At 46.1% G+C, this 21,907-nt stretch overlaps 1 protein-coding gene across 2 annotated transcripts in view; it reads left to right on the forward strand.

The window, feature by feature from the left end:
- Positions 1–21,907, forward strand: part of FBXO38 (F-box protein 38) — a 424,910-nt gene that overhangs the window by 164,139 nt on the left and 238,864 nt on the right. For both annotated transcript variants that reach the window (XM_069244595.1, XM_069244596.1), the window contains exons 13-15: positions 8,869–8,979; positions 9,799–9,978; positions 11,972–12,658. In XM_069244595.1, coding sequence (XP_069100696.1) covers positions 8,869–8,979; positions 9,799–9,978; positions 11,972–12,658 — 978 coding nt within the window. The remainder of the gene's footprint in view (positions 1–8,868; positions 8,980–9,798; positions 9,979–11,971; positions 12,659–21,907) is intronic.

Consider the following 21,907-nt stretch of genomic DNA (forward strand, 5'->3'; position numbering starts at 1 on the left):
ATGCCAAGGAGGCATTTCCTTACAATGGCCTTTCTAGGAAATATTCCAATGACCGAAATATGTAAGGCAGCTACATGGTCTACGCCTCATACATTTACTAAACACTACTGTGTAGATGTGTTATCTGCACAACAAGCCACAGTAGGTCAAGCCGTACTAACAACTTTATTTCAAACTACTTCCACTCCTACAGGCTGAACCACCGCTTTTGGGGATATAACTGCTTACTAGTCTATGCACAGCATGTGTATCTGCAGCTACACATGCCACCGAACGGAAAATGTCACTTACCCAGTGTACATCTGTTCGTGGCATTAGTCGCTGCAGATTCACATGCGCCCACCCTCCTCCCCGGGAGCCTGTAGCCGTTTAGAAGTAGATCTTGAACATTTGTACATTTGTAAATATATTACATTAAACCTTAATTTTGTACATACGTATTTATTCCATTGCATGGGCACTATTATTAGCATACACAACTCCTACCTCACCCTCTGCGGGGAAAACAATCTAAGATGGAGTCGACGCCCATGCGCAATGGAACCGAAGTGGGAGGAGTCCCTTGGTCTCGTGACTCGAAAAGACTTCTTCGAAGAAAAACAACTTGTAACACTCCAACCCAACACCAGACGGCGGACTATGCACAGCATGTGAATCTGCAGCGACTAATGCCACGAACAGATGTACACTGGGTAAGTGACATTTTCCTTTCTTATTTTATTTTAAGAACCACTGGTTCAAGATTTACATGTAATACTTCAAATGAAAGGTATTGCAGGTAGGTACTTTAGGAACTTTGAATTAGCAAAATAGCATATACAGTTTTCACATAAATGACATATATCTATTATAAAGCTAGGCACTTAGTGCAATTTTCAACAGTTCCTGGGTGGGGAGTAAGAGTTTGTTAGTTTTTGGAGGTAAGTAAATCACCTACGGGGTTCAGGTTTGGGTCCAAGGTAGCCCACCGTTGGGGGTTCAGAGCAACCCCAAAGTTACCACACCAGCAGCTCAGGGCCGGTCAGGTCAAAGGTCAAAGTGGTGCCCAAAACGCATAGTCTTCAATGGAGAAGAGGGTGCCCCGGTTCCAGTCTGCCAGCAGGTAAGTACCCACGTCTTCGGAGTACAGACCAGGGGGGTTTTGTAGGGCACCGGGGGGGACACAAGTCCACACAGAAAGTACACCCTCAGCGGCACGGGGGCGGCCGGGTGCAGTGTGCAAACAAGCGTCGGGTTTGTAATTGAAATCAATGGGAGACCAAAGGGTCTCTTCAGCGATGCAGGCAAGGGGGGGGGGGGGCTCCTCGGGGTAGCCACCACCTGGGCAAGGGAGAGGGCCACCTGGGGGTCGCTCCTGCACTGGAGGTCGGATCCTTCAGGCCCTGGGGGCTGCGGGTGCAGAGTCCTTACCAGGCATCGGATCTTAGAAGCAGGCTGTCGCGGTCAGGGGGAGCCTCTGGATTCCCTCTGCAGGCGTTGCTGTGGGGGCTCAGGAGGGGCAACTCTGGCTACTCACGGTCTCGCAGTCGCCGGGAGTCCTCCCTGAAGTGTTTGTTCTCCACAAGTCGAGCCGGGGGCGTCGGGTGCACAGTGTCAAGTCTCACGCTTCCGGCGGGAAACGCAAGTTGTTGCAAAGTTGCTTCTTTGTTTCAAAGTTGCAGTCTTTGGTGAACAGAGCCACTGTCCTCTGGAGTTCTTGGTCCTTCTAGATGCAGGGCAGTCCTCTGAGGCTTCAGAGGTCGCTGGTCCCTGGGGAGGGCGTCGCTGGTCCCTGGGGAGAGCGTCGCTGGAACAGTGTCTTTAGAAGTGGGGAGACAGGCCGGTAGAGCAGGGGCCAAAGCAGTTGGTGTCTCCTTCTTCTCTGCAGGGTTTTTCAGCTTAGCAGTCCTCTTCTTCTTAGGTTGCAGGAATCTGAGTTCCTAGGTTCTGGGGAGCCCCTAAATACTGAATTTAGCTACTAGCCCTGAGGGTGGCTACACCCTCTTTGTGCCTCCTCCCTGAGGGGAGGGGGTCACATTCCTAATTCTATTGGGGGAATCCTCCATCTGCAAGATGGAGGATTTCTAAAAGTCAGAGTCACCTCAGCTCAGGACACCTTAGGGGCTGTCCTGACTGGCCAGTGACTCCTCCTTGTTTTTCTCATTATCTCTCCTGGACTTGCCGCCAAAAGTGGGGGCTGTGTCCAGGGAGCGGGCATCTCCACTAGCTGGAGTGCCCTGGGGCTTTGTAACACGAAGCCTGCGCCTTTGAGGCTCACTGCTAGGTATTACAGTTCCTGCAGGGGGAGGTGTGAAGCACCTCCTCCCGGAGCAGGCTTTGTTTCTGTCCTCAGAGAGAACAAAGGCTCTCACCACATGGGGTCAGAAACTCGTCTCTCAGCAGCAGGCTGGCACAGACCAGTCAGTCCTGCACTGAACAATTGGGTAAAATACAGGGGGCATCTCTAAGATGCCCTCTGTGTGCATTTTTTAATAAATCCAACACTGGCATCAGTGTGGGTTTATTATTCTGAGAAGTTTGGTACCAAACTTCCTAGTATTCATTGTAGCCATTATGGAGCTGTGGAGTTCGTTTTTGACAGACTCCCAGACCATATACTCTTATGGCTACCCTGCACTTACAATGTCTAAGATTTTGCTTAGACACTGTAGGGGCATAGTGCTCATGCACCTATGCCCTCACCTGTGGTATAGTGCACCCTGCCTTAGGGCTGTAAGGCCTGTTAGAGGGGTGACTTACCTATGACATAGGCAGTGTGAGGTTGGCATGGCACCCTGAGGGGAGTGCCATGTCGACTTAGTCATTTTCTCCCCACCAGCACACACAAGCTGGCAAGCAGTGTGTCTGTGCTGAGTGAGGGGTCCCTAGAGTGGCATAAGACATGCTGCAGCCCTTAGAGACCTTCCGTGGCATCCAGGCCCTTGGTACCAGGGGTACCAGTAACAAGGGACTTACCTGGGTGCCAGGGTTGTGCCAATTGTGGAGACAATGGTACATTTTAGTTGAAAGAACACTGGTGCTGGGGCCTGGTTAGCAGGGTCCCAGCACACTTCTCAGTCAAGTCAGCATCAGTATCAGGCAAAATGTGAGGGGTAATTGCAACAGGGAGCCATTTCCTTACAGTAAGGAAGTGCTAGGCACCAGAAGCAACAACAGTTTTCTGTTCTCACTTTTCTTTAGGCTCTTCTTTGTCTTCTTCTTCTTGATCCGTGGAATTCTGAATTCTGGTATCAGGGGTGCCACCTAATTACTTAATTTAATGGTGTTAAGTTGTAAGGCAGCAGCCAGTGGGCTACCTACATTTAGGGTGACTGCAGTACCTTTATGAACACTTTCTGTGGGAAGTGGGCATAACCCTAAACCAGATAGTCTTATTCCACCAAAAACAAGATGATGAAATTCTAGTTTTCGTGTGCACATCAGATAGCCCACCTTAGGAGTGTGACTAACCTAAGTGTGCAACACACCTACTGACTAGCTAATTTTCCTGCCTGTCCTGGTGCCAAATGGGCCTCAGGACAGGAGAAGGCAACTCACGGGACTGGGGGAAGCTGGGGTCACATATTAAAGTCAGCAGGGCTTTGAAGCCCCCTGGCATTGGTATGCTGATTGCCGGCTCTCCTGCTTGGAGGAGGTGTAAACACCTCCTTCCAAAGCAGGCATTGTTTCTGACCTCTGAGAGCAGAGTTCTCACCTCCTGGGGGTGGGGGGCTCCTGCACATGTACTTAAAAGTGCTTCCTTGTTCACTTACTACGTCTAAGAATTGCCAAAGACATGGTAGGGCAGAGGTCTTCAAACTTTTTAATGCCGCGAACCCCAGTTGAAAAATAAAAATCATTGGGCCCCCCTCAGAATTTTTCACAATTATTTTATAAACATGGCAATGTTTAAATATGCCTAAACCTATTTAAACATTGCAGTTAAGTACTGTGACCTTTTTAAAACTGCAATAACAGGCCTTTGTTTTAATCAGAAGCATGTTATCTGTATAATATTTCTTTTGGCCAGAGTCTGGGGACCTCCCCTGGATCACTTGAGGCCCCCCTAGGGGGGCCCGCCCCCCAGTTTCAAGACCTCTGTGGTAGGGACATACCTGCTCATGCAGATATGTCCACACATGTAAGATAATGCACCCTCTCTTAGGGCTGGAAGGCCAGTTGTAGGTGGTGACCTTACATATATTGCGTGCAGTGTAATTGGGCATGGCACACGGGCTATGTGTTTGCACTTTTGTCTTGACCATTTTATGCAGCCTGCAATGACAGTTTGCATGAGTAGGGCGAGGGGTCTCTGAGGGTGGCACAATATGTGCTGCAGCCCTTAGGGGAACCTCTTTAGCACCCAGGTCGTAGGTACCAGGGATACCATTTGTAGGAAAGTACCCTCTTTCTGGCATAGTTACCCCCCACTTTTTGTCTGTTGTCAGGATGTTTTGACTGTGTTCACTGGGATCCTGCTAACCAGGACCCCAGTGACTGTGCTCTGTCCCTTTAAATTTGGTTGCTTGGACCACAGCCACATTTGGCATACTTGTGTCCCCCTATATTTCCCTAGTATATGGTACTCGGAGCATTGGGGCATCAGTGGTCCCCCATGGGCTGCAGCATGTATATGCCACCCATGGGGAGCCCATGTAAAGTGTATCTGCTTGCCTGTTATTGCAGCCATTACAGGTCACTGTAAGTCACCCCTATGGTAAGCCCTCCTACCCCAGAGGGCAGGGCTCGGGTACCTGTGTGTGAGGGCACCCCTGCATGAGCAGAGGTGCCCCCCACGAACTCCAGCTCCATTTCCTGGACTTAGTGAGCACAGGGATGCCATTTCGCACGTGTGCTGGACATAGGTCTCTACCTGTGCCCAGCTACATTATGACAACTCCGAACCTAGGCATGTTTGGTTTCAAACATGTTGGAATCATACCCCAGTACTGATGCCAGTATTGGTTGTATAATTCTATGCACTCTGTGGACTCCTTAGAGGACCCTGATTATTGTGCCTACCAGCTTTCTTGGGTTTTCTGGGCCACCCAAACTTCTGCCACCCCTCAGACAGGTTTCTCCCCTCCTGCTGCTTGGACAGCTCAAGCCCAGAAAGGCACAACCAAAGGATTTTCTTTTGGGGGGGGGGGAGAGTAACACCCTCTCCCTTGGAAATTGGTGTTACATTGCTTGGGAGGGGTAGCCTCCCCAAGCCACTGGTGCCCTCCTTGCATAAATCAGTCTGCACCGGTTCAGGGACCACCAGTCCCTGCTCAGGCACAAAACTGGACAATAGAAAGGGGAGTGATCACTCCCCTGTCCATCACCACCACAGGGGTGGTGACCAGAGCTCCTCCAGAGGGCTCCTGGATTCTACCATCTTGAATCCAAGGTGGGCATAGGCCTCTGGGAGCATCTGAGTGGCCAAGTCAGACAGGTGACATCAGAGCCCCCTCCTGATAGGTGGTCACCTGGCTAGGTGACCAGACCCCCTTTCAGGGCTATTTAGGGTCTCCCGCTTGGGTGGGTCCTCAGATTCGGCTTGCAAGATTCTAGCAGGACTCCTCTGCAACCTCTACTTCGACTTCTGACCACCGGAACTGCGACTGGACCCTCCAGGAACCGACAATCTGCATCCACGATGAAGACTCTGCTTGCAACATTGTCTCCACGGCTCCTTCCAGCTTCTGCAACATTTCCCCAGATGTGCATCCTCTGACGGTGGCAAGTCTTCAGTCTGAGGAATCTCCATTGGAGTGAAGTAGTCACTCCCCTTCATCTGCAGGCACCAACTGCAACAACTCCCGGCTGCGTGGATCTCCTCTCATCCTGAGCTGCGTGGCACCTGCATCATGGGTGGTGGTCTGGAGTGGTTCCCTTGGTCCTCTCTGCCAGCTGTCCAACATTGGTGGAGGTAAGCCCTTGCCTTTCCAACCAGGACAGTACCCCTGTGCACCGCGTCTCTTGCAGCTACCAAAGCTTGTTGGCATCTCCTCCAAGGGATCTTCAGGCTCTGTGTAGCCCCAGCCCCCAGCACTTTTCCTTGCAACGCACAGCCCTCTCTGTGCTTATCCTGTGGCGTAGGACCTTTCTCCAGTTGTGCTGCATGGGCTCTTCTGTGATTCCTGGGTCCTCTTCCAGTGGGTCTCCTGTGGGAGCTGCCTTTTCTTCTGTGGACTCTCTGCATCGCTGAGAGTCCCGGGTATTCCCCCCTTCCGCTCTTGGGTTGAGTCTTCCTGGACCCAGCTCCACTTGTTGTCTACCGCAACTATTGCCTTTGCCAAGGCTTGTTGGTGTCTTTTCCACGCCACAGACAGACTGCAGTCTCCTATCTGGTGGGGGATGTCAACTGCATCCTCCAGGAACTCTTCACCGACTCCAGGGCTGCATTGCTAAGTCTTCGTCCTACCTTCGCCTAACTCCTGGGTTGGGTAGGGGCTCCTGCCACCACCGGACACTTCTGCGACTTCTGGACTTGGTCCCCTTCTTTTTCAGGTCTTCCTCTTTAGGAATCCACCACTGGTTTCTTGCGCTCTTTTCTGGGTGTTGCATTATTCTTCTTTTCAGTCCCTTGGTGGTTTGGGGAAAATCCAGTAACTTCTTCCTTTCTGGTCGCTGGGGGGTACTGTGGAACTTACCGCTTGGGGTTCCTAGTTCCTCCAGCTCCCCTTTACAAATTCCACTTATCTGGGTTGGGGTCCTGCATTCACATTCCATTTTTTTTGTATATGGTTTGAGCTTTCCCTAGGATCACTATTGCTATTGTACTGTTTTTTGCTGCTATTTATGCCTATTTCTGATTACTAGTATACATGGTTAGCATGTTTTACTTACCTCCTATTGGAGGGTTGCCTTTCTAGTACTTTTGTTAATTGTGTCACTAAAATAAAGTATCTTTATTTTTGTAACTCTGTGTGGTTCCTTCATGTGTGCAGGTGTTGTGTGACTGCAGTGATATTGCATGAGCTTTGCATGTCTCCTAGATAAGCCTTGGCTGCTCATCTACAGCTACCTCTAGAGATCCTGGCTCCTAGCCACTGCCTACACTTTACTAATAGGGGAACTCCGGACCTGGTATAAGGAGTAAGTACCATAGCTGCCCACCACACACCAGGCCAGCTCCCTACACCATTTACAGGGGAGCTAAAGGTATTGCCAATTGGGGAAAAATTGCACAGTTTTTGGGAAACAGATCTGGCACTGGGGGCCTAGTTATTAGTAACCCAGTAAACTTTCAGTCAAAATGACATTGGGTATCAGTCAAAAAGTGGGGGTGATGTGTCAAAAAGGGGCACTTTCCTACACCTACCACAGCTGAGTTTACTCATTTACTCAAGGGGCTGGGGTAAGTCACAACAACAAAAAGCAGAGTGTTTCTTGGGCTCAATTTGAAAAATATTTTATACATATATAGTTAGCCAGACTAGCTGGCAGTAGTATGTTCTTTGTTACTTATGGAGATTATAAGGAAAAGGAAAGAATTAAAAAAGGAGGAAAATGGGCGGAGGGCAAGATCAGCTGGGAAACTGTTATTACAGCACAGTTTATACTTAAATTACGCACAGATTGGACCCACCTAAATGTGTTCAGCATATCACACATAACATGCCTTGAACACCAGTGGCATGCTAGAACGCCTATGGTATAACATGCCAACATTGTTCCAGGAGTTAACAAAATAAGCCTGACACGGGCAACAGTTGTGGCAGAACTATAACCATCATTTCAGAATTGACCACTCGTATACCATGCTAGCGCTCATAATGAAAGTCTCATAAAGCTAAGGATAACAAAAACGTGCCGCTATTGTTCCAGGGATAGTGTTGTAAAGCCTTCATCATGAAGATGAGGTGACTGTAATGCTAAGGATTAGGCACCATTATTTTAGATACCACATGGACACAATATCCAAAGGTTGTTTTCAGTATATCAGTTGAGTTTCCTTGGAATAAAGCTTTAAGGATGCCTTCACATTTCCAGAACCCTGGTTATTTCCAATGTTGGTAGGGTAGAGATCTACATTATACAAAGGAGGTCCACAAAATGTCAACATTATGCAAGAGCATGTTAGTATACTGCTAGGATTAGAACCCTGTCCCCTCACCCTCTCTCACTCCTCTACTTCGACGACTCCACTTCCATTGCCCCTCTCCCACACCCTCTGCCTTTCTCTCCACTTTTCTCTTTCCCTCTCCATCCCATCTCTGCCTTTCACTTCCTGTCTATGCCTTTTTCTCTCCCTGTGCCTTTCTGCTGGTCTCTCCCCTTTCCCTCTCTGCTTTCATCTCTTTCCAGCTCTCCCTTTTTCCCTCTCCCTCCCTCCCCTCTCTCACACTCTACCATCCCAACACTCCTTCCACGTTGGTTCAATCCCAGGCTGGCATGGGATGAACAAGGATGGAGCTGTGTGTAAGAGATCAGATCCCATCTACTCTCCCATCTGCTTGGGCTCTGTCAAAAACCATAGATGAGCTACTGATGCTTCCTCATGCCTTTGTTCAAAAGTGTCTGGCAGAAATTAAATTAATTTCTAAAAGAAATGTTGGGAAGGCAGCAGGTCTTCCCTTTCTCTTGCATAACTTAATTTTCAGATGCAGTGCAGAAGCTAATTGAAGACAAGACCACACAAGAATTCAAACAATAATGTGTCAAATAGTAGATGGAAAGCAGTCCTTCAAGAACCTCTTAGTTAGGAAAAATAACATTTTTTAAAGTATTAAATTACTACTCTCCAGCAATGAAAACAGATAATGTGCAGAATGCAATCACACATGAAGGAGTCACAGGAAAGGTTAAATCCTGCAGCTGTTGCCTTTGGAGAGGAAGTAATGTGTGTTCTTTGGTATCTGCCTTGGAAAAAGTCAAGATGTTTATAATTTTACCCTGCAGCTTTGAATGAAATGGAGGAAGCTTCACGGGAGGCATCTGGAGATAGTGTGTCAGAGACCACAGGCCAAAATCCACCAGAGGAGCCAATGGATTTGGATGAGGAGCAAGCAGGTAATATAGTCAGAAAGGTTGTTGTGCTGAACTAAAAATCTGCGCTGAAATTTATCTCATGCAGCTTGCTTGGAGTTGTGGTTTTAGATTCATATAAATCTTAACTTGAGTCAAGCAGAAATCACCTATCGGCATTGAAAGTATTGTCACCGAAAATATTAGAGCTGTTGGTGTTTTTAAATGTATTATCTATGATCTCCGTTTCCTGTCGTCTGTTACTCAAGTAGGGTTTCTGATCTGCTACCACGCAACAAAACCATGTGTACAGATATACTGTATAGTAGATTTCTTTGTGTATTATTTATTTTATTTTATTATTTTAGGTTGTTATAATGGATGCCATCCTCATACAATAGAGTTTCTACTCTAGGCACCACGTTGATCAATACCCACATCCAGCCATGACCATGTCATCTATTTCATGAAAAGCTATGTTTTAAGCTATGTTCTGAATTTCAGAAGATTCATGTATGCTCTTGAGAGTGAGTTCCAAACTCTTCGACATGTGCTATGATAGAGAAGGCTCTTCCTTCTTCTTTTTCATTTTTATATTTTGGGATGACAAATTTGATTTTATTAGCAGATCTGAACTGGTAGACTTTTATGTTTCGAGCTTCCTTTTAAAAATTAGACATGGTATTATGCAGCTTAATTCTCATTCAGGACCCTCTTGCACATTTTCTGAAACTCTTACTTTGGGTTCCATTTTATAACATGGTGTTGTAATTATTCGGACTAGTTCCACTGTTGAACCCTACTGCCAGAACCCACTCAAGCTTCATCTACTTTCAATCTGCTTGTGACTTTCTTCCATTACAGGGCCAAGTGGTCTGCAGCCTGTAGTGAAGATAACGCCAATTACTGTGCATGACACAGACAGTGAGGATGAAGAGGATCGTACAAGCCCTTCTCAAGTCAGCCATTGCAACAGCACTGTCCAAAGCTATTCCGAAAATGAAGGGAGACCAAGACACATGGCTGAGTTAAGAGCACCATTGGGTGAGTACAGAAAAGCAGCAGAACAAGAGGCATAAGAGCCCGTGAGGCTATACCCTCTTCCCCAGAAAATATAATTGTTAGTGAAGGTTAGACAAAGGACATTATGGTCATCTTTATGATGAATGGCCCATTTCCATTTTGTGAAAAAATGTGCCAATGTGGAAATGGTTTTCTAACAATAAATGATTAAACGGCTTGCATGTCCTGGCTGTCTTATCCGAAATCCTACTGGAACGCAGTTTACCCAAAAGAACATATATAATAGTCCACTTTACAAGCCTTGCAATAAAGCCCTCAGTTTATGCCTCAATCCCAAATGCTAAAAAAACCCGATAATGGACGGAATGCTGAGCAATGCAAACATTCACCTGCAGTCACAAAGATTTGGGTTTAATCCATTGCTTTTTTGCCCACCACGCCACCCTAGTTTGGACCCCGCCATATGCAAATCAGTCTTGAACCTGTTCCCCATGGGAACAGTCTAGCCCGAAATGCCAAGCCAGGTCTTCCCCTCATCGGAAACAAGCATCCTGGGACTGGTTTTGGGGATATCACCTCTCATCAGCCAGGCTAGCATGAATGCAGTGGTGCAGTCAGCATGGGACCCATGTCTGGGTATACCCTTCCCACTAGGAAGACAAAGGCAAAAAAGAACAGATGGTGGACGTTATGGTGAACAATGCAAACATTCACCCCCAAATCTGGGTTTAAGCCATTTTTGTTTGCTCAGCACGCCTCCCCAGTTTTGGACCCTAGCCTGGCTGATAAGGGGTGATACCCTGAAACCGGTTCCAGGATGGTTGTTTCCGGTCCAGGAAGGACGTGGCTTGGCAGTCCGGCATTGTTCAGTATTAATTGTTCTTTTTGCTTTTGAAACCCGAATGGTAGCAGAAAATAGGACAGGGCCTGTTTAGGCAGAGAAAGGGAAGGGGGCCAGGACGTACAAGAATACACCAAGTGTTGTCCCGTTAATGCTGTGATTTAGTCCCATTTTTTAGAAGGAGACACAAATAAATTGCAGTATCTCTATCAACAGTCATTAGTTTTTTTGTTTTTTTGTTTTTCTATAAGGAAAGACACTGTGCTTTTCAAACTTTTCATTTGTAGCGTGTAGGGCCTAGGTGTTGCAATAGTATCACATGTAAATTTATCTGTGTACAAACTAATAAATGGTTTCCAGAATCCTTCACCAGATTTTGTTTTCTTTTTTTGTTTTAAAGATGTTGCTTTTGTGAAGGGAAGGAAGAGAAACCAGGTGGGGTGGGGAAAGTGGTCAACAGTCTATTGCTAGTCAACCAAAAGCGTTTTATACCGTTGAGATCTTGCAGGGGCCGTGGAGAGTATTGAGAAATTCAGTTTTTCAGTTTTGCTAATAGGGTATTATCAAATTGGTAACTATGGGTCAAAATAGATAACAAAAATTAAATTGATATATAATACAGCAGATTCAAAATGGGCACAATTAAAACAAGATAATTGCTTTATTGTAATTTTATTCACCCTAAATATTTGCAAGGAGGGAGCTGTGCATTAAGGTTATTCTTAGAAATGGTGGCAGAGAAACTTTACACAAGACATTTGTGCAATTTAAAAGTCAGCTACCTCGATTTGATATGCCCTGTCTTCTCACTGCTCAGCATCGCACAGTTAGTTCGGGTGTTTTCAGTTTCTCAGTACGCAGCTCCTTGAAGCAGCCTCCTTGCACTTAGTAGTTTTCCCAGGAAATAGAAGTGATTTTGTGTTCCAGGTATGGATACTCTTTCATGTTTGAAAGCAGACTATTGGGTTTACTCATGGATGGGAATAAGCCATCCACTGTTCTCCAAGCAGGGCATACAATATTTTCTCTCAAAATGTTTCTTATTCTATTCATCTGTTGAAAGATATTTAGTTTGAATTGAAGAATTACTATTTATGGCTAGGCATGGCTCATTCCAGTTGAATGTTGCATTCCGGGTATAAAGTCTTTTAACCTCTACTTTCGTTCTCACAGGAGTAAGTGGTAAAGGAAAAGCACCATTGCGGAGAAAGTGTTGCACCAGTCTTGTGGAACAAGCAAATCAGTCAGCTCCAGTTGAGGAGAGCAGCTGTGAGAAAGGCTGCCAGGTAACAAGTGAACAGATCAAGGCTGACATGAAAGCAGCAAATGACACACCTGAGAGAACCCGGAGTAAAGACACTGGGACTGTGGCAGAAGAGCCCACAAACTCATCCAGTGCAGTGTCACCTCATCAGGACTCTGCCAGAACACACAACGGTACCCATGTAAATTTGAATCAGTCTAATCAACGCTGCAGCTGTTCTAGGATCACGACAGAAGGCCTAAGTGCCCGAACCGATAGGGCTCAGGATGGTTGCTCAGTGTGCAACAGCTGCCCCCGGAGTATGTCTCGGGAGCAAGCACAGAGGACTAGCGGGTGCTCTGAAGATGAGCATTTGTCAAGTGGCCTCTGCTCCTCCAATGGCCCTGAACCATCACACAGGACTCCGGTGTACTGCAGGTCGCATGATTTGGTGCATGGTGAGAGAACAAGGGTGGGAAACTGCCGGGATGTTGGAGAACCAAGCTGCATAACTCCTTCAACAAGGAGTTGCGGGAGAGACTGCAATGAGAACTCTCACAGGCCACTGACGCGAGCACAGAGTCGTCTGTCCCATGTCCCTCTGATATCCGATTCAGGTAAGAGATTCAAATCGTATAAAAAGCAACAACATGCAACGCATCATATCATATCCATACCACAACATTGTCAGAAACTAGAATGTTTGGGATGGGGTTTATAAATGGAAAAGTGTGCCTCAGAGTGCTGTACATACCAAAAAGGTACGTAGCCATTGATAGATACCTTCAGTTATGTTTATAATGAAAACAGAGGACAGGATGCCCCTGTGGGGTTAGGCAGGGAAGAGAAGGAGTGCGGTCTAGGATTGTAAGCAGGTTGTGAAGAGGTTACGTATTTAGTGATTTGACACACGTAGGAGGAGGTCTAGCTGAAAGGGGAGTTGTTCCAGAGTCTCAGTAAAAATGGCACAGATGTCTCTTGTGTCTCTTCTTATGGATTTGTTTTCTTAAAGGACATGGTGTCTGATGTGTTAAAAACTGGTTGCAAAAAACTGATTGCAATATACGACTAGTAATACATTCTTTATGTATGACCTGTGTACTTTTAAGTTAATTTGTAAAATTCAGAGTAGGTCTCAGTTTGCCATATCTAATCATTGGTAATATGATAAGTCACAAATTGCGACTCACTTCGAGTGGTGACCAACAAAAGGGTGGTGGCCTGCTTGGGTCAGCAGACTACCATAGCTGTGATTTCCTTTTAAGGAATAAGGAAAGGAAAAAGTGCGGTGTTATTCTTTTTTTAAATTTGTTTTAGAGTTTTTAATGGTCCTCTGGACCACTGCTTTTTTCTGGCAAACATATTTTTGTAACATACTTCTGCGAATGGCTTACCACCTGAACTTTGGACTCAATAATTTTTCAATATTTTGTGACTGGAATTGCTATTTGGATGGAACGCTTACATTATGCCGGTTCCAAATAGAAATTAATTATGGAGTTCAATACCACTTTTGGGTGTAAAATTTGCTGATTCTTAAATTGTGAATAGTTTTTGCAATCACAAACAGTGATTCAGAATGTTCGTTATTGTAAAAAAAAAAAAAAAAAAAAAAATAGTACATCTGGCCCATGATTTGATCAGAGGTGTCAATTTATTTAAACAAAAGCAATAGAGAGGGACATTGAGTGCCTCTGTTTCAGTTTGCAAGCACTGTGCAAAACGACTTTTCCGCAAAGAAAGGTCATGATCTAAAACAGATATGTTAAGTCTATTCAGATAGCAAGTGTGCTCCTGAAGATTATTAGCTTGTGCATGGTTACAGCTGTTAGTTTACTTCTATATTTGTGTTCTGGTGACCATTTATTTTCATAAGGAACCTTTTCTGTATTCACATGTGCTGCATTATTCTGCCATCTAGTGACTGGGTTGCAAAAAGAGTCTTATTCTGAACAGTTTAATCTGTTTGTGTCGAACAGGGCATAGTGAGCAAGTCCTCACTATGACGAAAGTTCCATGCCCACAAGGCCTCATATTGTGACTTCCTTTTTAAATTCATTCCATCCTCTGGTGTGTTTGTGTTGTTTTGTTGAAGTGCCGAGAAGTTTAGAGAAGACATTGTGTCAAAAACAAGACAAAAGACTTGACGATTGGAAGGCAGCGGACGTTGGGGTCTTCGACTAGTTTACAGAATGTTTAATGGGGAGATTGTTAATCCAGGGGGTCTTCAAAATCTTCTTGTTATGCAGAATATGCTTTACAATTTATCTAAATATCCATAATTAATTTTCGTTAAATGACAAGCATCCATCTCTCATATTATGTCTTCTGAAGGACCTCAAGTTGACAGATGGCTATGTGTACACTCTATTCAAGCCTTCAAGTTGAAGTACAGAGGATAGAGGGGAAAATACAACTGATCAGTTGGGATAACATGGAGAAGTCTAGTTATTGATACATCCTGAACACAAAGAGAAAAGAACCTGCTACAGAAGGCAGTAGATCACAAAAATTATATTAGTGAGGAAACACTGCTAGACAATCCGGCCCAATGTTGAAACTTACTGACCAGAAGAAGAGGCTCCTGCCCAAGTAGTATATCACCTCCAGATGACATTGCAGTCTATCATTCTTTTAATTAGAGAAGCTGCCAAACATATGGTGCTCAAATAGGAGAGGTAAAGGAGAATGCATGTGTTGCAGCATGAATGCTTTTCTGGATCAGCATGCTGTGCATCTATTCCACCATCCAGTTGTTGGGTCTGGAAATATGTGTTGTCCTCCTTCTCTCTGCTCTTTTTTTTTTTTTTTTTTTTGTTTTTTTTTTTTGGTGTGTGGGTGTCATCGACCACCATTTGGTGGTAAGTCCATCCCCTTGGGAAATCAGATGCCGCCCCGAACGTTCCTGTGCTTGTTCACTCTTTTCAGATTCTTTTTTCCTCCATTGGGTCTGGAAGCACACTGGAGAAGCTCTGAAAAATCTACAAAACTTTACAGAGAAAGGAAGAAAAAGTAAACAGAAGATACCAAGAATCACCAATGGTCCAGGGGGCACTGAATACCGTGGCTCACCACGTGGCTGGAGAATGCAGAGGAAAAAAGGCAGCTAAGGGATACGGAGAACACTCCTTTTAAGTTCTGCCCTTACTGGCATAACAATGTTGCGCAGAAGGATTCACATGAGGTCTGCAATCTGTACCTCCTAATGCATCACTGCACCAAAGCCTGTACTGTATTTGTACCAAAGATCCTTAAGACAAAGCTGAAGCAACGACTGGTGCAGGCGGGTGGAAATTAATAAACTATCTACTTGTCCATAGGGCATGTTCCTTCAAAAATCTACTTATCCTGTAAAAAAAAATCTACTTGTCCCTTTGGTGCCATGTAGAGTGGAGACACATTATGGCAGCAATCTCATTGCATAAGAGCTCAGATAACAGCCTCTCAGAATATGCCAGGGCTAATAGTATAGTAGGGCTCTAATACTAGCAATTTCCGTACTTTACCACCTTTCTACAGATGTACAAACTGGGGCTGGATGCAGTGGTAAGAAATATTTCCAGGGTTGGAATGCCGTTTTGAGTCTGTGCAAATCTACTAACTTGCATGTTTTATGGGTTTTCACAAACTCTTCCCTAATTTTTTCTCATACTGGGAAAGGTTGGGGTTGGGGAAAAAAGTGGTTAAAGGGAAAGTGAACTTGTAAACGCTCAACATATTTTCGCATGAGCAAATCTACACATGCATATATGCTTGTGCTAAAATACAGTTCACAAATATTTTCTAGGAGTATGATTTCCTGGTTTCTGTCCGTAAATTCGCTTGAATTCATAAAATATGTAAATCTGCACTAATGCAATGACATAGCACATGGGTGCACTTTTGTGACTTAATTTAACGATTGGGCACATAATTAGGTCTATTGTTAACCAAGACAGTTTGTTTTTATTAAAATTCTATCTTCCTCTCGATCCCTCTATTGGCTGGCTTCACTGTGAGTGATAGCAATCTGCTCTTTCACAAGGAGCATAGGGGCACACAAAGTAGTTTTGTTCTTCTGAGGAAATATTTGCTTTTTGAAGGCCAGTGCATTTGCCCTTTCACAGCGCTGCGGTCGCCATTTAGAAGTGGAGGGGTGTAGGAGGAGCAGTCTGCTGGGAGGCGGGAGGGCAGGAAAGGTGCTCTGCTGGGGGGGGGGGGGGGGTGGTGGCAGAGGAAGAGGGGAGAATGAAAAAAGCTCTAGGGAAAAACGAGGGGTGATAGAAGAAATAGACAGAAAATTCAAGAGTGACAGAGCAACGGAGAGAAGAAAAGAAGGAGAATACTTACTTGTGATAGCCACTAGACCACCAGGGATGAGGCGCAGGGACGGGCCTGAGGGTGGAGGAGGACCTCGAACTGAGAGTCGGGAGACTCTCCGTTCGTCCCAGGCAAGAGGCAGAGGCAGCAGCAGCCAGAGGAGCTGGGGAGAGCTACTGACTCCCTATAGGGAACCTATAAGGATGAAAGTGCCTGGAACTGACTAAAGACGACTACTCCTCCCGAGGTACACAATTCCTGAGGACCTGACTGGTCACCCTGACAGACTCCTAATCAGAGCTGGTTGCCCAAAGTAACTTTAACCAACCGCAGTAAAACTAGCCAAAGTTTTTGCTCAAAAAGTTTCTAAGTGTCAAATTTGTTGAATTTGCCAAAGCTTGTTTGTCAATAAGTAAAAATTGCCCCTTTACTGTACCTTGTAAAAACTATCTCCGCAAACCCTCTGGTGAATCTTTTTTGATGTCATGTCTAAAAATAGTCTATTTTTATAAGTTTGTGTCTGATTGCTAGAGTGGCTCAGTTATTTCTTCAATTGTTTTGGTGCTGTTGAAAGGCTTCACACTGGTTCCTGTGTGTAACTCTAACTGTCCATGGCCACAGCTACCCAGGCTTTAGCTAGAGGGTTTAACAAACAAAACCTACTGGTTCTAAAGGCATTGGTAAGTGTATTAAACTGTGACGTCACACAACCACACCATATAATGCACCCCATTTCCTCACAATCCTATACTGGGCTCTGATGATATTTTTGTATGATTGACATAATTCGATAAACCGTATCAGCAGAATTGCATCGCTAGAGGGTGGTCTGCTGCTTGATTAGTAATGGCCTCATGAGCTAAACATATCTTGTTGTATTTATTGGAGTTCCTAGCTTAGTAACTGTGTAGCAACTAATATATATTTCTCTTATTACTTGAATATTTTTTAAAGTAATTGTACACCATATTATTCTAAAATGGTAAAGGATAGAGAACATCAGTCAACTTTCAAGTCCAACTCTTTCATAAGGCTGGAACTGGTGTAGTGTCATAGATGCATTCTTCATAGCTTTATTGTGGTTTATATTGCATTACTCAGCTAGCCGCTCAATACCACTGCAACATTAAACATGATCACAGACAACAGCACTATGGTAATGGAAAATTGTATGTCTGTACTGTTTGCTAGTTTGCACTAGTCTGATTCTATGTAAAATCAGATACCTTGTGTCCAGTGAGTTGTGGAATGTTGATTTGACGAGGCAGGGCTTTATATTTTTTTGGGTCCGTCACATTTTCTTAGGCTATGACCGGAGATAGGGAGCAGCAGGATTGGTGATATGTTATTCACCTGCTGTGCAGAGCCTTCATATTTCCTATGTTCATTTCACTTGCCAGTTTGTTTGCAACAGCTTTTGGTGAACTGGGTGTGGTGTTGTCAGAAGATAGCAACGTTCTTAGTTGATTATCTGCTGTGATGAGCTCATTGAAGGATGCTAGGGAAGAATCATCGATAATTTGAAATAGTTTGCATTATGTTTGGAACTTCTTATTGGTATTTCACTTCCAAGAGCTCTTCTTGGTCTTAATGAAATATGTTTTTGGTTCACCAGGCAATGTGCAAGTGCCAGTCTACTAAGCCTATGTCCATGCATTCTAAATGGTAGTCCTGGCAATGAATGACAGTCTTGAATCTACATGAGATCTGAAATTCTTTATCTTTAGGCAAAGTTGAAGAACAATAAAGGGGGGGGGGGGGGCGTGTCCGGGCCACGAAAGAAGATGGCCGCCTAAGTCCCGAGCTCCGCACCGTAGTGGTCCCGAGGAGGCGGCGGGGGCCTTGCGGAGGCCGGGAAATGGCCTCCACTCACGCCGGAACCCCTCCACAACCGCCGAGCTCCCGAACCCCAGCAACCGGTCACCGAGACCCTGCCGGCCGGCAGCGCGTCCCGGAGAAAAAATGGCCTACAGAGAGGGCGGAGTCGCGTCTCTTCGACCAGGAAATCGTCCCTCCTAAGGACGGGGGAACCCAGTTCGGGAGACCCCGAGGAGCCGCCCAGTGCCCAGGACCTCCGATCTCATGTGGAGACCCGCTACAGAACGCCAGGGGACCTTCGGTGCACAGCATTGAGGGAGGCCCAACTGCGGGGGAGGAGCCGCGTCCTCGAGTTGAGAGAGGAGACGGCCTCCCTACCATCGCGGCGACTGGAGCTGCAGGCACAACCTCCTGCACCCGAATATCAGAGGGAGACGGCGAGCATATATCCTACATCTGGCCCCCCATCGGCTCAACACGCTGCCCCCCCCCTAGAAGTGAGACGGGAGGGAACGGGGGAGAAAACGACGACAGCGCCGGAAGGCAGTGAGGAGAACGAAGAGAGGGGGAGAGGAGAAGAGGACCAGGACCCTCTAAACAATAATAAAGACATGAAGGAATAAAGGCGCGGAAGTAAGAGAAGAAGAGGAGTAAGGGGAAATAAAACGAGGGAAGGAAGAAGAAAGAGACAAAAAAAAAGGGGGGGGGGAAGAACTAGAGAGAGATGAGAACTGAGAACCAAGAAAAAAGAAGAAGAAATGGGGAAGCGAAGGGGGGTTAAAAAAAAAAAAAGGAGAAGAAAGAAGACAAGAATAAGGAAACAAACTAAAAAAACCTCCGCCTCCCCCCCCCCAACATATTCGGAAGCAGAAAAAAGGATCAAGCATCCTTACCACTGCCTAAACCCTAAAAAAAAAAAAAAAAACAGGGGGGAAAAGAAAGGAAAAAAAAGGGGGGAAAAAGAAACATAAAGGAGATAGAACAAGGCAAGAGCCGATTGACTGCGCAACGCTGTTCCCGCTAGACTCTGAGGAAAACCCTGGAATCAGTTGGACAACCCATACAGACTGACGAGGCGATGCCCGGCAGCAAAACAAACCAGAAACCCACTGATAAGTCGGCGCGACAATTATTATTCTCTGAAGCTCTTCATCATAGGTGCCCAACATCTACGACAACAGGACCCCACTCACCACCCTCCCCAACACAACCTACTGCAATGTCTGACAAGGAACAATCCATAACCATGGAGAGGATACTGCAGGTGATGACCGCTGTCAGCCGCCGAATAGAGGGAGTGTACTCCTCTATATCTTCACTGACCCTGGAAACCAAATCTATGCGATCAGACATTGCAGGCTTTCAAACCAGGGTGACAGGTTTGGAACACTGCATGGAATCACTAGAAACACAGATGACCACATACCGAGACAGGGACCAGGACCTCCTCTACCTTAGGAGCAAACTCACAGACCTAGAGGACAGGAGCCGAAGAGATAACATCCGCCTACTTGGAATCCCGGAGCATGAAGAAGGCACAGACATGCAGACCTTCCTGGGCTCCGTCCTCCCCAAACTGACCTCCCTGGACTTCGACCCACCGCTGGAATTCCAAAGAGCACATAGAGTAGGCCCGAAACGCTCCAACACATCTTTAAGACCCAGACCAATTATCGCTTGTCTATTACGCCATAATCATACCCGACAGATATTACAAACAGCGTGCAAACATGGCCCTTTCCGGATAGGCCAACATGACATTCGAGTAACGCCTGATTACTCCAAGGACACCAACGAACGAAGAAAAGCCTTCCTAGCTTTAAGACCCCGACTTCGCCAACTTGGGATGAAATACGGCCTCTTCGATCCCGCCAGAATGTGGGTCACCAATAACGGTATATCCAAAGAGTTCTATAATCCAGATGAACTGAGCCTTTTCCTTGACTCTTTTCAACAACAGCTTATGGACTCTGCCAATCCAGACCGCTCACAAGATACCGCGGGGGAAGACGAAGGGGGTGGACTTTTACCCCCGAGCCCAGAGAAAGAAAGCTCGATCCATCATGACACCGACATCAGTCAAAGGGGTAGGGATGCAGAGAGACTAGCCAGACTACACGACGACAGGGTTCAGGTCCTACACGCTGTGGCAGCCTACACCCAGCTATCAGAAAGAGACAAATCCAGATGACCTTTAAAACCAACGATTGTGTCCCCCTGAGACGCCGACCCTTCGCAGGGCGCATGTGAGACGATTACAAAACATTGAAACCTGACCGGCGATAACCCACGGAAGGATGAGTACAAACTCGGATTTTGTATACATGCTTACCTAACAATCATTGATAGCCCTTTTAACAATATTAGACGATTACTATGTTCATATTTCTTATAAGATAACATGGGGCCCTACTCTATAACACTGTCACATAGACTGCCATTGCATAACGTGAAACGTACAAGCCGGATCTCGCAGATCCTACAGGTTATACAAATACATACACCAGGACCCTGCTCAGTAGGGACATGATTAAACACCTAAGGAGAAGTTGACACTTCCCCCCCCCCTTACAGCATTACTATAATATAGAACACCTCACAAAACAATATCACACAATAGCAACAAGGCTACATGAACTTGCAGACAAGTCGTATCACTGACCCCTCCCAGCTGAACCCACCACCTTCCACTTCTCCCTCAAGCGGCTGAATTGGGAAACGAAAGTAACATAACTTATGCGCAATAATACACATTTCGATGATTACCAGAGCACTGGCACGGCATGATCATCTGCACAGGGGATGATATGATATAATACAATACAATATAACATATTACAGAGATGTAGCACTACCTCCTACGGGAATACTACAACCCCTAGTATATGGTACTGAGGTACCCAGGGTATTGGGGTTCCAGGAGATCGCTATGGGCTGCAGCATTTCTTTTGCCACCCATAGGGAGCTCTGACAATTCTTACACAGGCCTGCCACTGCAGCCTGAGTGAAATAACGTCCACGTTATTTCACAGCCATTTTTCACTGCACTTAAGTAACTTATAAGTCACCTTTATGTCTAACCTTTACCTGTTAAAGGTTGGGTGCTAAGTTACTTAGTGTGTGGGCACCCTGGCACTAGCCAAGGTGCCCCCACATTGTTCAGGGCCAATTCCCGGACTTTGTGAGTGCGGGGACACCATTGCACGCGTGCACTACATATAGGTCACTACCTATATGTAGCTTCACAATGGTAACTCTGAATATGGCCATGTAACATGTCTATGATCATGGAATTGCCCCCTCTATACCATCCTGGCATAGTTGGCACAATCCCATGATCCCACGGGTCTGTAGCTCAGACCTGGGTACTGCCAAACTGCCTTTCCCGGGGTTTCACTGCAGCTGCTGCTGCTGCCAACCCCTCAGACAGGCTTCTGCCCTCCTGGGGTCCAGCCAGGCCTGGCCCAGGATGGCAGAACAAAGGACTTCCTGTGAGAGAGGGTGTTACACCCTCTCCCTTTGGAAAATGGTGTGAAGGCATGGGAGGAGTAGCCTCCCCCAGCCTCTGGAAATGCTTTCATGGGCACAGATGGTGCCCATTTCTGCATAAGCCAGTCTACACCGGTTCAGGGACCCCTTAGCCCTGCTCTGGCGCGAAACTGGACAAAGGAAAGGGGAGTGACCACTCCCCTGACCTGTACCTCCCCTGGGAGGTGCCCAGAGCTCCTCCAGTGTGCTCCAGACCTCTG

This window comes from Pleurodeles waltl, chromosome 7, assembly GCF_031143425.1.
Source record: "Pleurodeles waltl isolate 20211129_DDA chromosome 7, aPleWal1.hap1.20221129, whole genome shotgun sequence".
NCBI lineage: Eukaryota > Metazoa > Chordata > Amphibia > Caudata > Salamandridae > Pleurodeles > Pleurodeles waltl.